General features: G+C 46.6%; 1 protein-coding gene across 9 annotated transcripts in view; it reads right to left on the minus strand.

Annotated features, from left to right (window-relative positions):
* Positions 1-20,680, minus strand: part of PDE4DIP (phosphodiesterase 4D interacting protein) — a 190,042-nt gene that overhangs the window by 72,535 nt on the left and 96,827 nt on the right. For all 9 annotated transcript variants that reach the window (XM_081120339.1, XM_081120342.1, XM_081120343.1 and 6 more), the window contains exons 4-5: positions 15,163-15,273; positions 220-296 (exon numbers count right to left, since the gene is read on the minus strand). In XM_081120339.1, coding sequence (XP_080976465.1) covers positions 220-296; positions 15,163-15,273 — 188 coding nt within the window. The remainder of the gene's footprint in view (positions 1-219; positions 297-15,162; positions 15,274-20,680) is intronic.

Below are 20,680 nucleotides of genomic sequence, written 5' to 3' on the forward strand. Positions count from 1 at the left end.
GCTTAGGCCTGGTGAATTTACCAGTCTACGGCAAGGTCTGTCAGACTCAGACAGAGAGCCCAAGGGAAAGAAAACACATCATTTCAGGTCCTGAATTGGACACGGCATCCAGACGCCAGAGTCCAGGGTAAGGAATTTGGTTCCAAATCTACTATTCTCAAATTTGCAAGCCAGACTCTGGAAAGGACCAGAACTCAACCAGGGCAAACTACAACTCACCAAGTTTTATCCAAATGCTGTTTCTTGTCCTGGAGTTCTCGTTTTAGGCTCTCTACTTCAACCTTCAGCTCGATGTTCTGAAAGGCACACAGGCATTCATTGTCATTAACTGCCACAGACCCTCTACCCTGGAACCAGGTTCCCGCCTGAACTAGCCTTGGTCCTCAGCTTGTCATCTCAACTCAGCTCTCTTCCTGGCCTTTGACACAGGTGTGGATTCAGCCCGGTCAGTTACCTGGCCAATGATGAATGAACTGTACGCCTGAGGACTTCCCCGAGCCACTCACCCACCCTCCTAATCCGTCCATCACTGCCCCTGGTGATGAGCACTGCCCAAACCTGTTTGCTCTGCATGATAAAAACCCTTGCTATTCCCTAGCTCCCAAAAGAAAATGTCAGTGGTCTAGAAACAATCCTCTTTTGTTATTAGCTCCCTCTCCCCACCCTTCTTCCTGTAAAAACCTCCCATTTTGTACAAGCCCTGGGATCATCCTAGTTGCTAGATGGGATGCAGCCCGATTCAGGAGCTGCTTAATAAAGCCAATGAGATCGTCAAACTTACTGGGTTGAATTCTGTTTTTTAACAGTCCTTAGACCCTATGATAAAGGAAAGACTTTAGAAAGAGGTGTAATTTCTGCCTTTATACAGATCCCAGGTTCACTGTCTTCTCCCAGTGCAGTTAAGTCCCAAATTAGACACATAGGTTGCCCCAACATGTGACAAGCGTCCTTCATGGCCAGAGAAAGGACAGCAGGGCAGCGTCCACAGCCTCTGTAACCAGAAGACTCTACAAGGCCAGGCACTTTCTTGCCAGAGCCTGCTTTAATGTCCAGTCCCCCAAAGAGATGGAAAAAACCAAGTGGAAAATTTCAGTTTATACAATACATAATACAAGGATCCACATCCAAATGGCAAAGTTCCTCTGTTCGGGTCACTCCTTCAAGCCCAACCCATGTCAGTCCTTAGTAGGGGCCTGAAAACAATACCGCTCTCTTCCCAGCCCGAGCAGACAAACACGGTCACACCTGAGTAAACACTGAGGCTGTGAATGGCATCTAAGAAGGTAAGGAGGTCAGGTGTATGAACAGACAGGAGAGACGGAGCGAGGGGGAGAGAGAGAAAGGGTGCTCACTGGGCAGAAGGCAGGGGGACCTGGGAGACGGTCGCATTTGTTAATTTATTTTTCGATCAAATATTTCTGAAGCACCTACTTTGGATGTGCAAGTTCTTTAATAGGTACTAGAAAGGGCAAGGCTGGCACAATCAGTCCTCAGGGAACTGACAGTCTCTGGGGACAATGAAACAGATGATTAGAGTAGAGTGTGATAAACAGAAGGGACCCAGAATCAGACAGTGTATGGAAATGCACACAGGTGGCAACTGCAAATAGCAGCAGATACATAAGTCAATACGGGTTCATTCTGTAAGTCCAGCTTTAGCCCCCGAGAAACACTCCTAGGCCCAGCTCAAGGTAAGTCGGACCTTGGGCTGCCCTTCCTCTTGGCTCCCTAGTGCTAGTGTTTTAGGGGGTGAGAGAGATAAATCTGAAACTACAGCACTGAAAGGGAAAATAAAGAATCCTGTGCTTAGGGCAGCATGTGGTACACTGCAAAGTGTGGAGACTTTAGAACTAAAGCACTAGCTCGCTCACATTCTATTGGGTTGAATCACAGGAAAGTGCAGATAGTCAACCATTTTTCAGTTTCACATAGTTCACATAGTTCCTGGGAGTTCAACCTCTGTGTTCTAGAGGTAAATCACTTAACCCAAGTTTTAGTTCCTTCAAGGGCTAATGACTACCTTTCAGGAATATTGTGAAAATTAAACGAGGAGATATAGTGAAAATATCTGACATAAAGTAGGTGTTCAATAAATGTCAGTTTCCCCCAAGGTAGTAAGATGCATGAGTCATAAAAAGGAGAGAGCTATTTCTGGTCAGCGCTAACTTTAGGAACCCAAGAAAAGACAAATTAAAATGAGGTGTCTGGCTCTGGCCAGTGTGGCTCAGTTGAATGGGCATCGTCCCATGTACCAAAAGGAGACCGGTCTGATTCAGGGTCAGGGGACATGCCCAGGTCGTAGGCTCCATCCCCAGTAGGAGGCGTTCAGGAGGCACCTGATCATGTTTCACTTTCACATCGATGTTTCTCTCTCTCCCTCTCTTCTCCCTTCCTCTCTCTCTCTCAAGAAAAAAAAAAAAAATCAGTAAGAATTTTTTTTTTAAATGAGATGTCTTTGGATTGTGATGGTGGGGAGGCTGTGTGTGTGTGGGGGGGGTGGCAGGAGGTATATGGAAAATCTCTGTACCTTCAGCTCAATTTTTCTGTGAACCTAAAACTTCTCTAAAAGAAAAGTCTGTTACAAAATACGGGGAGAATTATGAGGTGTCCTGGGCTTGTGTTAGTTAGACTCTGAGCTCAGGGGTCGCCGTGTCCACACTGCCTCGGTGTCCACACTGCTCTCCGCTGGAACTGTTCCCAGTGTGTCTCCAGCTATTCCTTCCCCACGGTCACTCTACCAAAATCTTGGTTGAGTCCCCGAAGCCGCTGTTGATTTGGCAAGTGAGAAACGGTACACACAAATACCAATGATCTCAGTGCTTCTCTCCCCTCCCAGAACATTCCTTAGCTGGACGAGTCTCTCTCACTTGGCTGGAGCCTCTGGGTCCACAAATAGGCCTGGCGGGGCTTAATTTAGCCAGGAGCAGGCCTCCTGTGAAAGCTGGGGTGAGGCGGGAGCCCCTCAGATCCCCAGGACACCTGTGTGGAGACAGGAACCCAGCCCACTCCAGGGGCTGAGAGGGATGCTCAGGATGGCTCGTTTCCCTCGGCCAGTCAGGAGGTGGAGCTCAGGGAACCATCCTGAGCTTTCCTGGGCTTCTCTCTGGGCAGCGTGTCTAGAACTGGAACAAAGGAAAAATTTACTATGGAGTTAAAAAGTATAAAAGCTATGTTAATTTTTCTATAGTTATATTGGTGCACAGGAAACATAATGGCCTACTCAACGTTTTTAAATTATCCGTGTGGTCTAACGCCATCTGACATTTATCCCCACATTCAGCTCACTGGCTTTTATTTTTCAAAAGGATAAAGCCACTGATCGGTGTCCTGCAAAGTGCAGGACAGTTTTTCTTACACTGAAGCTTACCCTCCACCTGGAAGCTAGTCCCTCCTCCCTTGAAAGCCTTGCTGTGCCCTGCCGCCAGGCCCATGATCAGGGGACTCCTCTGAGGCTGTGCTTCGGTGTGGGACCAGGGACAGCACTTAGACAGTAGACTCCACAGCTCGCCGCCCAGGACAGCAGACACGAGCCACATGTAGCTGCTGAACCCCTGAGCTGTGACCAGTTCAAACTGAGAAGCTCTGTAAGGACCTCAAAGACTCCATGGCCACTATCGCAAAGGCTGACCGCAACGGAAGAACATAAACTCTCCATGCGCGAATATTCATTTCAGGTCGAAGTAATATTTTAAATATATATTAATGTTAATTTCACATATTTCTTTTTACTCTTCTTTTAATATGGCCACTAGAAATTTTTAAATTTCGTCTGTGACTCGCATTATATTTCTACTGGACAGCGCTGCTCTGAGATGTCAGGAGAAGGATGCACCGGGCCTTCGGCACATTACACAGAAACACGCTCTGGCCTGCGTTACACTTAATCCTGTGGCACAGGAGGATCTTCTCGCGTTTTACGTGACTATGGCCTTCAGCAACCAACAAAACACAGACGTGACTCCAGCTCATTATCAGTGAAGCAAAACGAGACGGGCGGTAACAAGCATGACACCGAACGGGGGTCAGGTCACGGTATGACTCACACTGCGTTCAGGCACTAACCTGTGAGTGTGTCAGGAGGACAGGGACCCCTCTATTTTCTCACCACTGTATCCCCACTGTTGGTAGCACAACGCCCATACACAGAAGTTGATTGTGTCTTTATCAAATGAATGAATGTTGTTCAAAATAAAACAGAGCCCACTTTTAAGCGATTCTCCCTGTCAAGAGTTTCCTCTTCTTACCTATTTCTCTTCTCGATTTGTTTGCTTTCTACTTCTGCCAGCCCTTCCGTTGGAGACACTGCCCAGAGCCTGGAAGAGTTGAAGGTTCACCCAGCGCGCTCGGTGGAGGGGACAGCAAAGGGTGCAAAGGCAGCCACCGCCTCCTCTTTTTCTGTGCAGACGAGCCTCACCTGCAACTCCTAGGGTGTCTGCGATCCATCCGCACTAACGTCCTGAGTTTCTACCACAGGCTCAACAAGGCTGAAGGCCACAGAGGACGTCTGAGACCACCCCACCCCACAAAGTGTTCATAATCTTAAAAGAGGGACAAGAACTGTATACATGGAAAGATCGCTGCCAGCCAGGAACTGAGTAGCATTTGCTGAATAATGTATCTGCACTGTATTTCTGGAGTTCCAGCCCGACTCGGGACGGCGCACTCGGGTAAGGACAGCGCAGTTTCTATGACATGCCACATGGCAATCTGCACCGGGCTCGCAAGTGAAAATGAGGTCAATGCTGCCTTTTACTGCAGATGCACAGGGAGACAATGCCACCCCTTCCTGTCACAGTCCTGGTGAAAGCCACTATGAAAATAGATACGGGTTTACTACAACTCTTTCTTTTCTCTTTAGTCAGGCCTTAATACAATGCAGAGTTGGACACTAAAAAACATCATTTGCATTTGAAAGAGGGACTAACTTTTAATTCTAAAGGATGTGCCACGGCCTCGGTTCTTAACTGAAGAATCAGGCCTTGTAGCTGCTGGGATACCAGGTACCCTCCCTGAGGCGACGGATGGCAAAGCTGGCCCTGTGAAAAGCGAGGACCAGACGCCAACCAAACAGGGCTCTTAGGCGGTCAAGATTAAACATGTATAAAATGCAAAGCCTAGAGCCTGGCCCAGTAACACTATAAACGGATTTCCTTCTTCAGAGGGTTTAAATGGAAAGCATTTAGGTGTGGAATTGGGGAAAACTGAGAGGGGGTATGGGACAAAGGACAGAAAGAGACTAAAAGTGGGCAGAACACTGACACCAGAAGGTGGAACAAGGCCCAGCTCTAGAAACTTCTGGAGAGCAGTAGCCTAGAAAGGAGAGAGGCCATGTATTTTCCTCCTGACCATGTATTTTCTTCCATCTTAAGCCAAGACTCTGAGGCACTGGTGACATACCCTGACACACCTTGAAGAAGTGGGGAAACAGGAGAGGAAAGAGAAGAGAGCAATTTGGAAGCAGCAGTGGAGGGCCAGCTGAGGGTGGAGAAAGCCTGAGGTAGGGCTCCAGTTCCGATTGACACCACCACCCCCTACCTGCAGCAATGCGGGCAAGCGCCCGCACGGGACCCGCTAATCTGAGCCCACAGGCCCGCTACGTTCATCTGAGTTCTGCGCTAGAAAGACCCTGGGATCCAGCTCTGGACTCAGGAGTTCCTGACTGCGGAGTGGCGTCATGACAGCTCACCTTGTGCCGTCAGTTGAGCTGTGCCAGGTGGACGGGACCAGGTTTATGTTTAGTACTGAGCATTGACTCCGTTTGATAGAATGTGCATGGGGAGGTCTGATGCAAAACTCTGAGAGGGGCAGCCACCTATGTGGCCTCAGAGGAAGCTCAGAAACCTACCAAGAACAAGTGACCTGGAAGGACTTCTCACTTCTGTCCCTCGGCCAGGGCCGGGACTCTCCTTTCGCTGCTCCAGGTCATGGCCTTCACACTGGCCAGCTCCCTGAGCTTACCTAGGGCCCCCCCTGAGCAGGCTTCTTCCTCAAGCCTCCAGAAGGGCCTCCAAGGCCCTGTGTACAGAAAGGGGTGGCTTCCTGCCCTTCACGCAGCGGGGCCTTGCCTGAAGTTGGGAGATGAAAAGCTGGCATTGCAAGGCAGCCAGTGCCTTTTATTTACTCCCAACCTCCTCAAGCCAACTTTCCAAATAACAGGTATGGTAACTGCCCAGTGTGGCCCAAAGTCCGTTCTAAAGTTGCTGGGCCAACAGCCACCTGGACTATTACTCAGTTCTGCACGGAACAGCATGTACCAAGCCTCCTGGTGTGTGGGTGGCTTAGCTGCAGTTTAACATGATAGGGTGGACTCTTTCCAGTGTGCACCAGCCCCCAGTCTGTGCCTTCTCCATGTACATCACAGCCTCATTTAGCTATGAAGTGTGTGAGCTTGAACTTGCTTAGATGAAATGGCAAAGGCCAGAGCAAGAAGCAGAAATAAAATAAAATAAAAATCTTCGCAGTGGCTTTTGGAAACAAATGAAACTCCAAGGAAGGCTTATATAGGCTGAGGAACTAAATATATTCTTTTCATCTGTCTATGAATTACCCTAGCTCCTGCTGTGTATATTCTATTAAGAAAGTCTGAATCTTTGACAAGCATGTAAATTCCTTGAAACTGCTGAAGACCAAGGAAGTCACTGCGAATGCCTGGATGGGTAGCAAGGCCTCCTAGATTCTAGTCCCAGCCTGACCGACCATCCATTTGCTGTGTGACCTCAGGCAACTTACTTTACTATTTGGGGCCTCAATTTCCTTATCTTTAAAACAAAGGGTTTACTCATTAGGAAAGGCTGAATAAATGGTATAGAAGGACTCTCTATAATATTTTTTGCAACTTTTCTGCAAGTCTAAAATTATTATTATTTTAAAATAAAAGGCTTTCTTAAAAAGTGAAAGGACTATATAGGTTACCTCCAAGATCCTCTCCAGCTCTACGCTGTGATTCTAAGTTCTTATTTATCTCCCTTCATGTAAAAGGAAGTCTCTTTCCAGCTCTCCAAATATAGCTCAAGCAGAATGTTGCCCACTCCTCCTGCCACACAGAAGATGCTGATTAGCCCCAGCACAAAGCTGTTTTCTGCTTTTAGCACATCTTATACCCTAGGCAAAAACTGAGTCCTCTAAAACCACATTAAGACACTATCCCTACCCACGCTGTTCCTGCAAACCAGTCGCTTCTCCGAGCAGGGAAAAGTTGTTTCTGGCAGTCCAGGCTCACAGAATCTCAGTTTTCCCCTAGCAACTGGGCTAATTATAACCCCAGCTACCTGGTAACGGCACTAGATCTTCCTGACCTTGGCTGGTAGTTTTAAAGCCATCTCGGCTCTGCTGGCACCTCCCACACTGAGAAGGCACCATGAGCTGAGAGGCTGGGAGAGGCAACGACCTAAGCTAGGGTGAGAGTTTCCAAAAGAGGCCGTTCAGAATTGCAGAACTTCGAGCTGGGAGGGATGCTGCCATCAGTCCGGGTCCTCCCCACTCATTCTATCCATAAACAAACAGAGGCCCCGAAAAAGTGACCCTTCTTAGCTAGGGCTTGACAGTGTTCTTGATTCTTGCTCCCCAATCTTCCCATCCCATCAACCACCAAGTCCTACAGATATTTCACCTCCTCAATATTTCACAGATCAGTTCCCTCCCCTCTATTCCTACTGCCCCTGGTCCTCATCGTCTCTTTTTAAAATTAATTTCTATTTTTTAGCTTTTAAAAATAGACTTTATTTCCTGGAGCAGCTTTAGGTTCACAGAAAATTGGGCAGAATTGTACAGCGAGTTCCCACATACCCCGCCCTCACACACAGCCTCCCCCATATCAACATTCCCCACCAGAGCGGCATGAGTGGCAATCGGTGGACCTACATTGGCACACGACCATCACCCAAAGCCCACAGTGTACATCGGGGCTCACCCTTGGTGTTGGGCGTTCTACAGGTTTGGACAAATGTATAATTACATGTACCCACCACTACAGTATCCTACAAATAGTTTCTCTGCCCTGAAAGTTTTCTGCGCTCTGCCTAGTCATCCCTCTCCCACCCCCGCCATCCCCTGGCAACTCCTGATCTTTTGTCTCCACAGTGTGTTTGGCCTGTCTGTCCTGCTTTCCTGCCCTACCCGCCTTAAGTCCCTCTTCGTCACCCACCAGAAGAATCTGAGTGTTCCCTGCTGTCTAAAGCCCATCCACGGCTCCTTATCACCATTAAGATGAAGTCTACACTCTTCAAAATGGCACAAAGGCCTACACCCTGCGTACTCCCAAGCCTTATTCTGCTACTTCAATTTATCAACACAAAACCACTTTCATTCTCAACACGAACCACGCGCTTTCTCGTCTCTAGGTTTTTGTTTCTGGCAAAACCCCTTTCTTTCCACCACACCCACCATCCATCAGCTAACTTTGTACACATCTCAATTTTTGCTTTTTACCACACTCTCTCGCTTGTATTTTACAATCTTTGAACCCCCAAGTTCTAGCACAGTACTTGGAATATAGTGGGTACGCAATTCGTGTTTATTAATGAATGAATGGATGGATAAATCCAAGCTCTCCATGATCTGCTTACCTTCAGGTTTCACCTTACCGCCCCCACAAGCCTTACCGCGTGTTCCAGCCAAACTGAAGACCTGCAGTGGGCCAAGCACGCGATGCTTTTTCATGCCTGTCATTGTGCCTGCTGTTTCTTCTGTCTGAAACGCTTTTCCCCATTCCTTGTTGCGTTAATTACCTTTCAAGATTCAATTCAAAATTCGTACACTAGGCAAGGCCTTTCCTGGTGGATTTTATTACTCTCCTTAGTACTAAGGACCAGTCTGTGCAAACCTCTATGGAAGCCCTCATTACACTACTTTTATTTATTTTTTTAGAAAAATATATATCTTTATTGATTTCAGAGAGAGGAAAGGAGAGGGAGAGAGAGAGATAGAAACATCAATGATGAGAGAGTCATTGATCAAGCCCGCAACTGGGCATGTGCCCTGACCGGGAATCGAACCCCGATCGCCTGGATCCTAGGTCGACGCTCAACCGCTGAGCCACGCCCGGCCGGGCTACACTATTTTTATTTATTTGTTAATATCTTTATCCACCAACATCGAGCACAGGAACTGGCACGTAGTAATCCATAGATGCTTGAATGAATGCATGGCTGTGTGCAAACGTGAGTTAACAAATGGCCCAGATGACAATGCAAATAAGGGAAACATTTGAGACAGGAACTTAGAGTGCCTCCTTTCAACTCCACCATGCTATGGCTATCAGTGTGTAGACCTGGATGGGCATAACCAATGGGAAGAAGGGGCTTTGCACTAAGTTCATGCAAAAGTATAAATTAGGCAGATACAGTTAAGGGGATACCTGAAAGTGAATTAGAATTAAATCAGGCTCCAGCATGTAGTTTGAAATTTGTTTCCCAGTGATTGGGGGGAAAAAAAGATCTTAAGTATTCAAAGGAAAAAATGTCTTCTTCCCAACAGGCAAGTATTATGACTTCTAATTAAAAGCTCTTAAAAAAAATGAGAAAAATTGTATTAAGCAAAAACAGGAAACAAAGTTGTTTTGGTCAAGGGTTCCACAGTGTTTTTAAAGTAACTGTGACAGTTATGGGAAAGTTGCTGTAAAAATTTTTTTATTGTGGTAAAATATATACATTTTACATAAATTTTACCATTTTAACCACTTTTAAGTATACAGTTCAGTGGCATTAAGTACATTCGTATAGTTGTGCAACCAACCATTTCCAGAAGCTTTTCTCCAACTGACTATATCCATTAAATAACTTCCCACCTGCACCCCCACGCTCCACCCCCGCCCCTCCACAGCCCTGGCAACAGCCATTCTAATCTTTGTCTCTGTGACTTTGACTGTTCTAGGTCATATAACTGGATCCATACAATATTTGTCCTTTTGTGCCTGGTTTATTTCACTTAGCATAATGTCCTCAAAATTCATCCATGGTTTAATACATGTCCGAACTTTCCTTCCTTTTTAAGGCTGAATAACATTCCTTTGTAAGTGCAGGCCATATTTCCTTTCTCCATTCCCCTGTCAATGGACACTTAGGTTGCTTCTACCCTTTGGCTACTGTGAATAGTGCTGCTATGAACACGAGTGTGCAAATATCTGTTCGAATGCCTGCTTTCAGTTCCTTTGGGTATAAACGAAGAAGTAGAGTTCCTGGATCATATGATAATTCTGCTTCATTTTCTGAGGAATCATCACGCCATTTTCACAGTGGCCACACCATTACACATTCCCAACCTGCTATGCATAGGGTTTACAGTTTCTCTACATCCTGGCCAACACATTATTTTTTGTTTTTATTTGTTTTGTTTTTTTAAGAGCCATCCTAATTGGTGTGAAGTTTAAGCTTTTTTAACCAAGAACACAGGTACTGGTTACAACGGTTTAATGAATAGAGTCTCCCAATTTCTTCCTACGTCCCCTCCCGAGGAGAGGACAGGGACAAGCACTGACAAGGAGGAGTCAGCACGCACAGGTGCACAGGCATGGCACACACAGACTGGCCATGCCAGGCTTCCAGGGAACTGTTTAAAAATAGTTTGGCCAAAGTAGTTCTTATTTTTAGGGAGAGAGAGAGAGGGAGGGAGAGAGAGAAATATCCATCGGTTGTCTTCTGCACACACCCCGACTGGGGCCAGGGCTTTTTTTTTCTCTTTACTTATACTTCTCCCTTCCCTACTATACATATTTCTCAAAGTTTAGGTAAATAAAACATAAGGGGGGGAACCTTAGCAGCTAGTTAAACAAGGTAGCCAATGGTAAAAAGAGAGTCAACTCTGTCAAGTATAAGAAAACCATTCACTGTGCAGCAGCAGCCGCAACAGCACTTTAGAGAATCATCTGAGAAGTGCATACTCTCTAGTGTGTGTCTCCAGGTGGATCTGGCCCTGTCAGATTTTAAATTCCATTCTTAAATCTTTTTTAAAGCACCTTAATAATAAACTCACAGAAGTTTAACAAGTAAGTAGTCATCATAAGGCGGAACACAGTGGATGGTGTTTTTAGGTGCTGTTTGGGAGTTGGGGGTTTACCACACAGCAGTGGATTTCATAAATTCCAGGGCACAACATATTTCTAGGGGTGGCACACTCAGCTATAATGAGAAGACGCAGGATTAGATAAACAACAACGAGGAAATCGACCAAGTTGCCACCCAGAAATTATTTGCCAGAGCAGCTGCAGTCCAGAAATGCGAACAAGCCACTCTCTGTAGGGGTGGGCCATGCTCAGCTGCGGACCAGCCACAGCAATTCCTCACTTTACTTTGCTCCAGAAGCAGCAGCTAATTGTACTGCAACGGTTCCTCTTTTCCTTGCTTTACACATTCAAAACTGTCTTCCCCAAACACTGAACCTACAATTACTATTTGCTACCAAGAGGGGGCAGTGGCACTTAGGTAGGTATATGCCTCAATTTTTCTGAGCTGAGGATATGCAGCCTCTTTCTGTATTTGTTTGTTTTTAATTATTTACAAAAGTGGAAGTTTAAAGGATAGTTTAAACACTCAGCAGAAAAGTAGCCAGTCTCACAGAACCAATTTTTATGTGTACTTTAATACTACTAGTTTATTAGTCCATGGTTAGCATGAGTCTTAAGATTATTTCTGAATTCTCTGAACAGCTTGAAAGAGAGAAACCTTTAGCTCCTTTTTTATTTACTAGGTTTTTATATAACTCTCTAACTCTTACAACTTCTCTTACAATTAGTTAAAATCCCTATGAATTATATCTATTTTAGTCTCCCCCTTAAGCAACTACATAAAGCGTGGCTTGCCACTTGGAAGGACAGAACCCTCTCTCCAGTCTTTTCCTCCTAAAGTTTCCTGTATTTCCCTTCCCTGCTGCCATCATGGTAAAAAGCTTGACTGTCTCTCCTTAAGACAGTAATTTTTCACTCTGAAGTACAAATATCTCAACAAAATTTGAAGTAGTAGAAATATGTAAAATGATTAACCAACAGACTTACATGTTTCACAAACGCTGGTTTTATTTAAGAGAATCGTGCAGACCGCACCCAAATTATTGCAGATTCTAATTCAGCTGGGTGTGACTTAATGTTTTTACTCTATTTAAGGAAGTGTCCTTTCAACATTAAAGAAAAACCAAACTAAGTCTGGTCACAAAACAGGGCCTGGAATTCCCATCTGAATCACCTGACTTATGTGTGATGATGCAATGCATGTCACCCTTGATGTCTCTTTGCCAACATGGCTGTTATTTAATCCACCTAATCTTGTGGAGTCATGATGTGACTAACAAGGATGAACATTGGACACTGTTGGGGCCCAAGACAGACCACCCCGAAATGTCCCACAATGGCATATTGACTACTTTGAATTAAAGTTACCTGACAAGCAGCTGCTACCAGAAGGGCACCTTGACCTTCCCTTGTCTCACTGAAGGCAGAAAATAAATCTCGCAGGTGAAAGGTGTCCTCCCCGCACCTGGAGGTCACCCCTCATCACTGGAGTTCAACAACTCAGAGCTGAGAAGCTGCATAAACAAATCTCGGTGCCTCTTTTCAAATGTACTACTCGGCTTCAATTACTCATTACTCAATACCCAAACCTTGCTTACATCCCAATCTAATGAACCCCAACTTTCTCTGACCTGTAAATTCCTCACAGGTGGACTGTTTCTTTGTCTAAAAAGTATGAAAAGGTGCCTGGTTTCATAATTTCTTTGAGCCGCATTTTATGGTCTGAGTATCATGTTGTGATTCTCCTATACACATGTATTAAGTTGTTTTTTTCCCTGTTAATCTAGTTTTGTGTCAATTTTATTACTTTATTACTAGTCTAGCCGTAAGAACTCAAGAAGTGGGGTGGGGGTGAGGGTCTCCCCTTCCCTAACAACACATTCAGGGGAATATCTGAGGGTGAGATTAAATGTGCCAAACCTCTTCCTCATTTGTAAATATCATAATAACTACTAGTAGACATATAACTACTACCCTTTCTTATTTGTATGAAGCTATGAAGTTTAACGAAGTGGTTTGATATGTCTTCTTATTTAATCTTTACGGCTGCTATGTATTCACACTCTCAACAAATAACTTTCAGGGCCTATGGTGCTGTGCGCTGTTCTTCATGCCAGTTCTACCGGGGCTGGAACAAGCCCAGAGCGGTTAATGACTTGACTAGGTCCCCTGTTTGTCCAGGGTCCTCATGGGCTGGTTTTCTAATGCCTTGTCTTTCCATCCAAACAAAACTGCCCTCGTCACTATGTGGTGTGAGAAACTAATTTCAATGATGATGTTAATGATTGAAACAGCTGTATGAGTTCTGTTTCCCAAATAAGACCATCTGAACCTAAGCCTTTAGGGTTTCCCAAGTCACAGGCAAATGGGATGAGTGTGCGACAGGTGGGGTGAACGATGGTTTGGTGAGAGGGGAGATACAGGAACACAGTAGTCTGAGATCCCTCCAATCATGGGGTCTGACTTCTCGGCTCTTAACATCAGGAGGGGACAGGGCCGTGTCTGCTTCCTAAACCCGACAAGTGGCAACACTGATCTAACAAAATGGTTGTCGCCTCTGCAGAGGACAGTGTGTTGTGACCACTCCCTCCCCACCCCTCAGCAGCTCCTACAATCTAAGATCTAAATCACTAAATCACGCTTCTTCCAGACACCAACACCGCCTCTGCACAGCGCCCCCCCCCAAGTGTTCACTGGGGAGGGTCTCCTGAGCCGGGACAGAGCAGGGGTGAGACCAAACAATTCAAGCAGTCTGTTGATTCAAGCTAAAAAACAAACAAACACAAAAAACCCTTTCCCTCAAATTCTCTAAGAAATTACTCTTCCTTCGGCCTTGTTTTGGGGACAGTTAAAGCAAAAATGCTCCTCCGTCTGCACAGTGCACAGATTCATTCACTATTTCCACCCCCAGGCAAATACTGACATTTACTCTCTCCCTCTCTCTGAGCCACCAGCTCTCACTTGGCAATATCGCCCTGGGCCCTGGCAGTGCCACTGAGGCACGTCACTGCTCAGCCATGCAAACGGTGAAAGGTGAATCTAGACCAGTTTCAGGGAGATTCAGGTGAAGACATGGACATCCAGGAAAGACAGAAAACAGGGCTAACTCCTCCCAACGCGGCTGTCCGCATTAGTTGATCCACCAAATAAATGATCACTTGGGCGTCACAGACACCAGCTACTCTGAGCAAGATCCTACCTAGGAGCCTGTAATGCTTCCAGAGCGCGCCCCCGGCCTTATCTGTACAGGCTTCTGTGCAAACAGCTGGAGACTTGGGGTCTCTGGTAAAGTCCAGGCGGCCAGCTCCAGGTGGCTCAGGCCACTTCGGCCCTTGCCCAGACACAAAGAGGGCTGTGGAAACCAATGTTGTGGAAACCAGTTGGGACGCTTAATCCGCCTAACCCACAGCCCCACGTCCTGCTGCCAGGGCGCTGTCTCATCTCACCCACAGCTGGGCCAACCCCCACCCCCGTCGCTCCGCTGTCAATCAAGGCAGCCCTGCGCGCGGGGAAGCACCGTCTCCCCTCCCCCTCCTCAGGCTCCATCGGGAGCACCCAGTTCTTCATTCCAAGGGTACCTGTTCCTAAGGCTGCAGGTGCCTACGGTTCTGTCGTCAAGCCTTATGTGCATGACGGTCTTCTAAGCCAAACATGAATTTCTCAAGACGCAGAAGCGCCCTGCTCTCCGCAGCATCACTCCGGGCCTTCCCCGAGGCGGGGCGGGAACGGGCCCTTCTCTATCCCGGCGAGTGGCCTGGGAACTACCCGCTTCTGAGTCCCCTGGGGTGGGGTGGGGGGAGCTTGCACTAAAATGCAGATTCCCCAGCTCCCCCTCCCGTTCCCAAGTCAGACTCCCTGGGGCGCGGCCCGGAATCGACGCTGCAGCCCGCACCCCGGGGCGCCTGTTCTGCGCCCTTGCACGCTCGCCGGAGTTGGGGAGCCTCGGGCTCTACCCCGCTCCCTCTTTAGAGAGAGAAAGGAGACCAACAGGCACGAGGAAGGTGAGCTGGGCCCGGCCAAGGTCGCGCGGCGCTGGAACCCGCCTCCCCCGCTCGTGCGCACGGCGCGGGCCGGGAACAGCTCCGCGCGCGCCGCCTGGAATATCGATGCGCGCCCGGCCCCGCGGGCGCCCCGCGCTCTTCCCGCGCTCGCCCCGCACTCACCCGCTTGTACACGTCTTCCCGGCCGGCCTCGCATTTCTGCTGCATGCGCTCCTCCAGGAAATAGATGCGCAGCTTGAGGCTGAAGTTCTCCTTCTTCAGGTCATTGAGGTGCTGGGACAGAGTGCGATACCCATTAGACATGGTGGGCGGCCCATGGGGAGGAGCATGCCCAGGCACCCCTTCACCCCAGGAACGCGCTGCGGCGGCCCCGCGGCATGAAGCGAGCGGCCGGCCGGCTGGGGCTACGGCGACATGGCCCCCACGGCTGGCGCGCGCTCGGGGACACGGGGCCTCGGGGACTCGGGGCGTCGGGGCCCGGCTCGCTGCTCTGGGTGCTGGAGCGCAGCGCGCTTTCCTTTTTTAACCTCGGGGAGATATTTGCGGAATCCCTGACAGCGGGACATGCTGCGTGAACTCAAGACACACACAAGTGGTGTAACCTGACGCCGAGCCAGGACTCCAAGCTGCCACCCTCCCCGAGCCGCCCAGGCCCAACTGCGGGCAGTCAACAGCTTCTCTTCTCGGAAAAAGAGAGGGGAGTGACCCCCAGACGCTTCCAGGAAATGGGAAAGGGGCGTAATTCAGGGCGACTGGCGGGGTTACAAAAAAGGGAAGGAAATGAAGGGTGTTTGTGTGGGGGGAGGGGGCATTTTAGCTCCTGTTGGCTGATTTGCACAATAAAACACAACAGAGTGTGGCCAGGAGTAAAGAAAGAACCCGTGGACTCGAAATGGTGAGCCCATGTCAAATAGCCCCTTTCTGTCCGGTGCAAATCTTAAAAGAGCTACTAGCCAGAGGGGTCCCTAATTTCCTTGGATGATCCCAAACCTCTAATCAGTTCCTTCAGTTTTCTCCCCTGACTTTTCCATCCCAGAGTTAACTTGAATCAATTGCCTTTATTTCCATAAGCCTCCCCTCCCCCACCATGCATGCGAGCCAGCCCAAAATAAAGAGCGAACTTTCTAGTTCACTGGAATCTTTGCAAACTCTGTTGACCAGTTACAGGAGCTCACAAAAAGGCAGGGTCAAGGGCTCCTCCCCACAAGGGATGAGGGAAAGGGAGGGGAGGGAGGCGGCAGCCTGGAGCCCAGAGATTTCGGCCAGCCCCTGGTTCTCACTCAGGCACCTGCCAAGTGGTGCCAGGCACTCATCACCAGATCCTGCTCCTAAAGCAATTTAAGATCCTTGAATGACAGCTGCAGCATTAGCAGGAAGTGTTATTTATATCACATCACACAGGAGGTGAAGGTCACTGGAGACACACACACCAAACACAGGTTCTCCGTTGCGGTAAATATTAGGTTGGAAAAAAATTAACATTATTAACATCCAAAGTAAAGGAGACTAAAAGTTTATACTTAATTCAAGTACCCACTTCCTCCCCAGCCTACCTGCTCTTCATTCGTCTAATTCTTTGTCAATTCTTCACAGTAATTCCAAGAGACATCTCCGGAGTCCCCTCCAGGTAGTAAGAATGCTGGGCATGAGGGGACTCGAAGATGGACACAGTCCCCACCCTCAAAGAGCTATATAGATATAGGTGTGTGTTTTACACTGTAATCCTCCAAGCTTGTGTTAGTCACACTTTTTACATGTTACACTGCAATCCAGCACACACACTTAAATGATGTGAAGGTGTCATTAAGTAAAGTCACCATCACTGCATGTGGAGCACGTTGATGTTATTCATTCGTGACACACTGATGTTCCCACCTAAAGTTTGAAAAACACGGACTCTCTGGGAACCCAGAAGACACAGTGGGTAATAGTTACTGGCCTAATGACAGAAAGCTTCATTCGGAGCTGCACTTGCCCTTCGCTTTGAAAGATGGAAGAAGTGAGTGGATCAAGTGGCCCTACGAGGGTGTAATTAGAACTGAGCATTCTCTCGAATAGATTTGAATTGTAAGTCGTCAGTATGTTTTTTACCATAGACTGTTAGCAACTTAAGACAAAATATTCCGCATTTTTTAAAAAATGCAGACATTTAAAATTCATTTAGCTATTTTCGTTAAATCTGTGCTCTTAGAATAAATTAACGTCACTTAGGCTCAGGGTGAGGAAGAGAAAAGTCTAAGTTAAAACTCAAGAATCCTTTTCTGGTCCCAGCTCTGTTACTGAAGGGTTGTCTGACCTTAGAAGTGCGCTTCTCCGGGCCCAACTGTCCTCATTTATAAAATGAAGAGGCTGGGAACTGGGTGATTATTTTATTTATTTTTTTATTTTAATGTCTTTATTGTTTTCAGCAAGAGGAAGGGAGAGGGAGAGAGAGAGAAACATCTATGAGAGTCACTGATTGACTGCCTCCTACACACCCCTGACTGGGGATCGAGCCCACAACCCCGGCATGTGCCCTGACCAAGAATTGAACCGAGATCTCCTGGATCCTAGGTCGATGCTCAACCGCTGAGCCACGCCCAGCCAGGCGAACTGGGTGATTTTTAAGGCACTTTCTGGGTCTCTGCTCTGAGAAGAATAATCTAGTTATCATCACCTCCGTCTTGCACACAGGGAGCCACGGTGCCGGGTTCGTGATTAGTATTTGATAATGTTTTCAACGTCTACTTGGATTCTTTTATCAAGTGAGAGAATTTAATAAAAGCTTTATGAAATGCAACACTGCATCCGAACGCAGGGCATTCTTCTCCCACCTAGATACTCCTTCCCGCACATGAACGTCGATTCCCTCTTCGGCCCTGTGATCCCTTGCTCTCAGTCTCTGGCCCCTTTCCTGGTTTTTGCTGCTCCTTATAGTGAGTAACCTAAATGATGGTTATAACATCCTTAGTCTGCTGTTTTTTTCTCTCTTCATAATTTCTCCACTACCACTGGCACCTCTACCACCCTGGCCCAAGACAGTATGATCTCTCTCCTAAATTATTTGAATAGCCCCTTTAACTGGTCTCCCTGCTCCTAACCTTGCTCCCCTATAATCTATTCTTAGCACAGCGGTCACAGTGACCCTATTAAAACATATCAGCTCGCTCCTCTGCTGGAAACCCCACTGTCATCTGTGTAGTTTAGAGGGAAACGCTGAGTCGTTTCATTAGCCCATAAGGCCCAAGGCCCTACATAATCTGGAGCCTCTCTCCTTGCTTGGTCTTTTACTTTGCTCCTCTCCTCTCCCCCTACACATTCTGCATGAGCCACACTGTTTCTCTCTGCTGTTTTTCAAACACAGTGAACACCTCCCTCCCTCCTCAGAGCCTCTGAGCTTGTTATCTCCCGTATGGTATGCTCTGTCTATATAGTTAAAACCATAACTCACTCTGTGCGTCCCCCCAGCACTCCATATCTCCATTGTTTTTTCCCTTCCATAGCACTATCACCGTCTAAAATATATTTACTTACTTATTCTGTTTCTTGTCTGTCTCCTCCCACTAGCATGTAAACTCCAGGATTTTTGCCTATTTTGTTCACTGCTATATCATCAGTACCAAGAGCGGTACTTGGTACATAGTAGGTGCTCAATAAATATTTGCTGGATAAAAGAATGGATGAATAGTTAAGCTACTACTGACTTTGACCTAAACAGATTTAATCCTAAAAGAACTCAGTCTGTATACAAAATTATAGAGGTGTTTTAGGATGAAGAGCATATCTAAAGGCATTCTCTCTTTATAAAAAGATTATCTTCTAAGTAAAATAAATTATTCTAACAGACTAATTTTAATACACAATGCAGAATCTTAACTTTGTATGAGTTCTGAACAAATGGGGTATGATATATGACAAATCACAAGGAAAGGACAATCTGAACTGTATCAAGGAGTAAAAAACATAGAAAATAGGAAGGAGAGCAGGCAGGAGGTTCCACAGAGAACTGGCATCCCAGCTCTCCCTAAAGGCTGAATCAAGTTTGGCCAGGCTTCGGGGAAGAGCACAAGGCAACCTAGGCAGGTGGAACTTAAGCAAAGGTTCAGAGAGCCCACTGGACTGAGAAAATGGCACATACTATCCTGTAATGGGGGAACAGAGAGGATGGGGGGTAAAGGACCATTCTGGGAGATCTTGAAAGTCAAGGTAAGGAGCCAGATCTAGGCACATCCTGGCTCTCAGCTTGGACAAAGCGTAAGGAGAAAGGCCGTGCGGGAGGGCCAGGAACTGCTTACTAGGAAGATCGTTTTGTTTGTTTATTGCTTAAGTTGATCTTTTATAGCTTTAAAAAATGAAAATGCACATACCTACTAAATGGGATGCGCACTAGACCTACTAAACCAGGGCCTCTGGCGGGCAGGCCCCAGGCCCGTGTGTTTCCCTCAGCTCAGAGTTACTTAGGGGAGGAGCACTGCGGGCCCTGAGCAAGGCTTAGTCTTCTATCCTGGTTCTTTCTTTATTACACAGGACATCGAAAACCTTTACTCTTACCTCAAAATATTTTTCCAAACATTAATGGCTCTCCCCTGCTCTTTCCTTAATTTCCTCTTCCCACTGCTTCTTAATGTATTAGCTCAAACTGGAAATAAGACTTTAATAAGGGCTCGATCAATGCCAACAATAGCAGGAGGATTACAACCCAGCTGTCGCATGTCATGCCCCATTAACACAAACAACTGTCAAGTCAGCTTTCAAAAAAAACTCAGTCTCACATCTGCCTAATCATACTCAGACCCCCCACATAGCTCTCATAAATGGAGATGCTTGAAAACATATTAATCTCTTACCATTCTCTCTTCTAAGACTAAAGTTCCGCTCCACCAAAAATGATTAATCATCTTAATGGACACATTCTTTTCAAATATAATAAGGCTTCTGCAACTTACACTCTATTAATTTGATATCTGTGATAATTTGTATCTTTACATTTCGTGAAAATAAAAATATTCTTAAATAATATGGTAAACAGAGGAACAGGAGAATAGCCTTCTAAGTAACCTTTGACACTATACTTACTATCCATTTACAAACAGGCAATAAATATTATCATTATTGTGTGTGTTTATCTAGGTGAAGTAGCTGGGAATTGCAGAAAGAGAAAAAGCTCTTGAACCAAGGAGGTGTAGGTTCAGATCCCAGCTCTGCTGTTTTCTAATTATGCAACTTTGGGGAAATTACTTTCTAGTAATTAATTAACTCTAGGAAAGGAGTCGGGAGACAGATCTGAGTAGGCTACTAAGAAGCTTGTAACTGCGTCTGAAATGCTAACCTTTGCTTTTTAGTCTGAGCCAGATAGAGTGGAGCATCCTTTAAGTGGCTTAAAGGATACAGGAAAAATGTCCTCGTTCTGCCGTCCTGAAGAATATGCACAACTTCTGCAGACCACTCCAACAAGGAAAGCGTCAACCCAAGTCAACGAACTCGGTCTTCCGTTCACCAACCCTTTCACTTCCGCCCAGGGTTCCTGACCCGCGTACCAGATGCCAACTCTTGGTGCCAGCTTCAGAAAGCAGATTGCAAATTCCACAAAGACCTTTTTTCCCCCCTTTTGGGCCGCACGATAAACATGTCTTTCTTCTGAAACTATGTTTATGAAATTTCAACATCATTCCCGAAGTTCCAGCATCTTTTAAATGCTATG

This window comes from Miniopterus schreibersii (assembly GCF_964146895.1).
Source record: "Miniopterus schreibersii genome assembly, chromosome: 19".
Taxonomy (NCBI): Eukaryota; Metazoa; Chordata; class Mammalia; order Chiroptera; family Miniopteridae; genus Miniopterus; species Miniopterus schreibersii.